Raw genomic sequence first — 4,713 nt, forward strand, 5'->3', positions numbered from 1 at the left:
CCTGGGGGGAGGCTCCAGCAGGCTTTCCTCCGTGCGTGTTGGGGGGGGAGGCTACAGGGCCCCCAGCGTGCACGGGGGCTCCGGCAGCTACTCCGTCTCCTCCCGCGTGGTCTCGGGGCTGGGAAGTGGCTTTGGGGGCAGCTACTGCAGCAGCGTAGGAGGGGCCCTCGGTGGGGGCTTTGGGGGCAGCTATGGGGCCAGCTTTGGGGCCGGCTTTGGAGGGGGCTTTGGAGGTGGCGATGGCATCCTGCCGGCGGGGGAGAAGGAGACGATGCAGAACCTCAACGACCGCCTGGCCGCCTACCTGGACAAGGTGCGAGCCCTGGAGGAGGCCAACACCGACCTGGAGGTCAAGATCAGGGAGTGGTACAAGAAGCAGGGCCCTGGTCCCGACCGGGACTACAGCCCCTACTACAGGACCATTGAGGAGCTCAGGAACAAGGTAGGAATGGGGATCAACCCAGTGGGACATCGTGTGTCAGAGAGGAAGCAGAAATGATGACTGTTACTTCTGTAATTAGTCAGCACTAATTATGCCATAAAAAGTGTCCCAGTGGCACACGGGGAGCGCCAGGTTGGAAATCAGGGGTGTTTCAATATCATCGTTTGGCTGCATCCTCCTGGATGCGACAAGTGGCAGCTTCCACTGGCAGAAACAGATGTAACAGGACGTAACACAAAAATGGAGGAATACAGACAAGTCTGCACTGATCATGTGTGTTCTAGGGAGTTTAAAACCAGTGTGCAGGGAAAGTTGTAACTGTGGGCAAACCACGAGACACTGATGTCATGTTTGGAAACATTCAGGCAAAGAATTTGCAAACGTGTTTCAGCTCCTCCTATTAAGGAGATTTAGATGATAAAAAGATGGATCTGACCAATAACGAGTTCTTCACCTCCTTTTGGCAGTCACTGCCCCAGGGCTGGGCTTGGTGCAAAGCCCCCAGCCGAGGCAGCTTGGGGGATTCCTCCCCATCTGATTTGAGTCCCAGCACCCCATTTTGGAGGAAATGCTCCAATTTCTTTTGTTCTCTGTTACTTCCCACGCACGAATTGCCCCCAGCAACCACGCAGGAAGCCTTGTGCAGCTGGAGCTGTGGCAAAGGATGCAGGGAATCCATATTCCTCCCCTCTCCTTAACGCAATTCTCCCAAACTCTGACTTGAATCTCCTCCCAGGAGGGGTTATTTGCTCCTGCGGTGGTAATATGAAAATCAGAAGCCGTAGGCAGCTGCTCACTGCCTTTTGCTCCATTTCTGCTGCCAGCAAATTAAATCCACCCCAGTACAAGGTGTGCCAAGTGCAGACACCCTGCTGGTCCCTCTGTCCTGCCGTGGTGCTACAGGTGGGGAGCAGGTGATTCCTCCTTGACCTTTCTGTAATCAGCACCTGCCCTGAAGGACAGGAACAAAAGCCACCATCAGATTTCACACATCTTTCATGGCCTCACTTTGCCTTTTGAAACATTTACTGATGGATTTTTGGAAAGGGAAGTCACAGAGTAACCAGCTCCTTCCCACAGTCACAGCTGCACCTCCCTTGTCCTGATTCCATGCACACTTCTGCTAAAGAAACCCCAAACCGCTTCTGTCTCCCAACACTCCCACTGTGCTGCTTCCCTTGGTCTGCCAGGAGGAGTTCCTGACACTCCTTTTTTTTATCTTCCACCCACCAGGTGCTGGTGGCCACAGTAGACAATTCCAACCTCCTGCTGCAAATTGACAATGCCAGGCTGACGGCTGACGACTTCAGGACCAAGTAAGCCACATTTCCTGGAAAAACGGAGCCAAGGGAAGTTGGATGCAACGAGGAGAAAATCCCATCCAAACCCCCAAAAAGGCCATGTGGAAGCAAAACCTTCAAAATGAGGGTGTAATTTCCAAAGCAGATGGTTATCTCAATCTTACAGGCACTCAGGGATTGTGTTGCTTCCACCCAAAACCACTGTGTTATTCCCATTCCTTGCTCACCCGTGGCACAGGCTCTCCCGTGCCTCGCTGTGCACTTAACGTGTGTGTGCAGAGCCCAGGGCCTGGTTGGGATCAGGAGCAGGGCGATGTGATGAGCTCAGGTGGACACCGTTGTACTGGTTTCCCCCACACTTGTGCAGCTTTGCTGATGGTTGCTGTGCCCCCAGGTTTGAGTCGGAGCAGGCCCTGCGCCTGAGCGTAGAGGCCGATATCAACGGCCTGCGCCGCGTCCTGGACGAGCTGACCCTGTCCAGGGCCGACCTGGAGATGCAGATCGAGAACCTGAAGGAGGAACTGGCTTATCTGAAGAAGAACCACGAGGAGGTGAGCGCAGAGCCAGGCACAAAACCGGGACCTACAAATGTTTCTTGTGCACCAGGGGAAGGGTCGGGTCAAACATGAAGGAGTCTCTGCCGTCAGGGCTGTCAGGAGATGCTCGAGGGGGAAGGGGGAGGGAAGCAATCCCTACAGAGAGGACCTCCATGAGGTCTGTGGGGTTCCTGAGCTGGGTGCAAATAAGAAATTTCTCAGGATGGGAATACACCATTGTCACTCTGACGTGCGTCTTCTCTGTGTCAGGAAATGACTGCCCTGCGCGGGCAGGTGGGAGGCGAGATCAGCGTGGAGATGGACGCTGCCCCTGGAATCGACCTGACCAAGATCCTGGCGGAGATGCGGGAGCAGTACGAGAGCCTGGCGGAGAAGAACCGCAGGGACGCCGAGCAGTGGTTCTTCAGCAAGGTGAGGGGCTGGGGGGGAGCAGAGGGAGCGGGGTCAGGGCTGTGCCCGCCACCCAGGGCCCTGAGGGCACGGCTTGTCCTCCTTGCAGACGGAAGAGCTGAACCGGGAGGTGGCCATCAACACGGAGCAGCTGCAGAGCGGCAAGACGGAGATCACGGAGCTGCGGCGCACGATCCAGAGCCTGGAGATCGACCTGCAGTCCCAGCTCAGCACGGTACGGGGGGTGGGGGACACCCAGGGACACGGGGCCCTAGGGCTGTGCCCCCCTGGCTGCCCCAGTGCCCCTGAGCCATCCCTGTCCCCGTCCCACAGAAAGCGGCCCTGGAGGGCACCCTGGCCGACACGGAAGCGCGCTACGGCACCCAGCTGGCCCAGCTGCAGGTGCTGATCACCAGCGTGGAGGAGCAGCTGGCCGAGCTGCGCTGCGACATGGAGCGCCAGAACCAGGAGTACAGGGTCCTGCTGGATGTCAAGTGCCGCCTGGAGCAGGAGATCGCCACGTACCGCCGGCTCCTGGAGGGCGAGGACGCCCAGTGCGTGAGGGGCTGTGCCGCGGGGGGGGCAGCGGGACGACAGGGTGGGTAGCGAAGGAAACAGAAAAGGAACCACCTGCATTGCCTGCAGGATCCTGTCAGCCCATTCCCTGACCCACTGCATGCAACGGGGCCTCGAAATCCAGAACAGCCCCGTGGTTATAACAGTGCTGCAGCATCCCTGGATCCACCTCCCATCCCTCCTGTGTCCGTGTGACCCTGGGGAGGGAGCAGGTGCTGCTGCTGCTCCTTGCAGCTGGGATAGGTGCTGCCTTGGTATCCAAATCCCCGTGGCACACATGCATCCTTACCAGCTTCTTCCCATAATTGTGACACCACACCGGGCAGTTTCCAGAAGCACTGGAATTTTAATCACTTCCTGGTGATTATTACAAGAAATGAAGGCAGGGTTTAAACAATGATTTTATCTTGGTGATCACCCACTTTTCCCCTGTTTCTGACCACCTTTTTTCTGTTCTTCTCCTGTAGCATGTCCTCCCACTACATCACACCAAAAGAAGGTAAGAACAGGTCTTGGCTGAAGCTCTGATCACATACAGCTCTATCACATCCTTATCCACCCTCTTAGCACAGAATTCTTCAACTAATCTACTAAAGTTACTATTTCATTATATTGCCAAAATGCGAATTGACAAAAACCACTCTTATGATAAACCAAAACCTGTTTGAGAAATTATCTGGGCACACTGAAACTGTACAGTGAAGCTTTTAGGGGTGGACTGGGGTGTTACGTTGGGTTTCTGAGGCAGTGGTTCTAGTAACAAATCTTTAGGATGAAGCTCTTCAGGACACTTTCTCCTTTCTGCCCTGGAAATAACGGTCCCTTCCTTCCCCATTTCAGGGCCTGTAACCACCCGCCAGATCCGCACAATCTTCGAGGAAGTGCAGGATGGGAAGGTGATCTCCTCCCGGGAGCAGATCACCCAGGCTGCCCACTGAACCCTCGGAGCCCACTGAGCCTGGTTTGCTGCAAACCTCGCCCGGCACAGCAAAGCAGATCCCAGCTGACGTGCTCCGGCCGTGTGGGTCATGAAAAGCACCTTCTCCCTCTCTCACCTCCCTCCTTTTCCCCTCCCTCACCCTTTTCTCGGCGCTGTGCCACACGCAGAAATCAAATAAAGCTTCTCCTCACACTCCTGCAAACCAGGCTCTGGTCCCGTTGCTCTGGGGCTGTCCTGCTCCTGCAGCCGTGGGACAAAGCTCCTCCCTGGAAGGACCAACATTCCCCATCCTCGGTACCACCATGGTGGGCCCAGCATACCCACACCTCTGGACACCTGAGACCTGGCGGCTCCAGGGAAGAGGGGATGGATGCTGGTGTGGAGGAGGCCCGGACAGGCACTGATCCCACAGGTGGTGGGGGCTGAAACGTGTCAGAGTGTCTGCATTTCACCTCAGGCTGGGCACTGAGAGGTTCAGGTCAGGCAAAGCTCTGCTCCCCTGCTGCA

The 4,713-nt window shown here is 56.2% G+C and overlaps 1 protein-coding gene across 1 annotated transcript; it reads left to right on the forward strand.

The window, feature by feature from the left end:
• Window positions 1-7: 7 nt before the first annotated feature.
• On the forward strand, window positions 8-4,408 carry LOC114072583 (keratin, type I cytoskeletal 14-like; the record flags this gene model as incomplete). Its single annotated transcript, XM_027910458.1, has 8 exons — window positions 8-442; window positions 1,676-1,758; window positions 2,138-2,294; window positions 2,550-2,711; window positions 2,800-2,925; window positions 3,024-3,244; window positions 3,734-3,765; window positions 4,053-4,408. Coding segments are annotated over 8 exons (1,368 nt in total), but the record flags the coding sequence as incomplete, so codon positions are not given.
• Between the last annotated feature and the right edge of the window lie 305 nt (window positions 4,409-4,713).

This window comes from Empidonax traillii, unplaced genomic scaffold, assembly GCF_003031625.1.
Source record: "Empidonax traillii isolate 1590-97213 ecotype Southwest subspecies unplaced genomic scaffold, ASM303162v1 scaffold3527:size12512, whole genome shotgun sequence".
Classification (NCBI taxonomy): domain Eukaryota; kingdom Metazoa; phylum Chordata; class Aves; order Passeriformes; family Tyrannidae; genus Empidonax; species Empidonax traillii.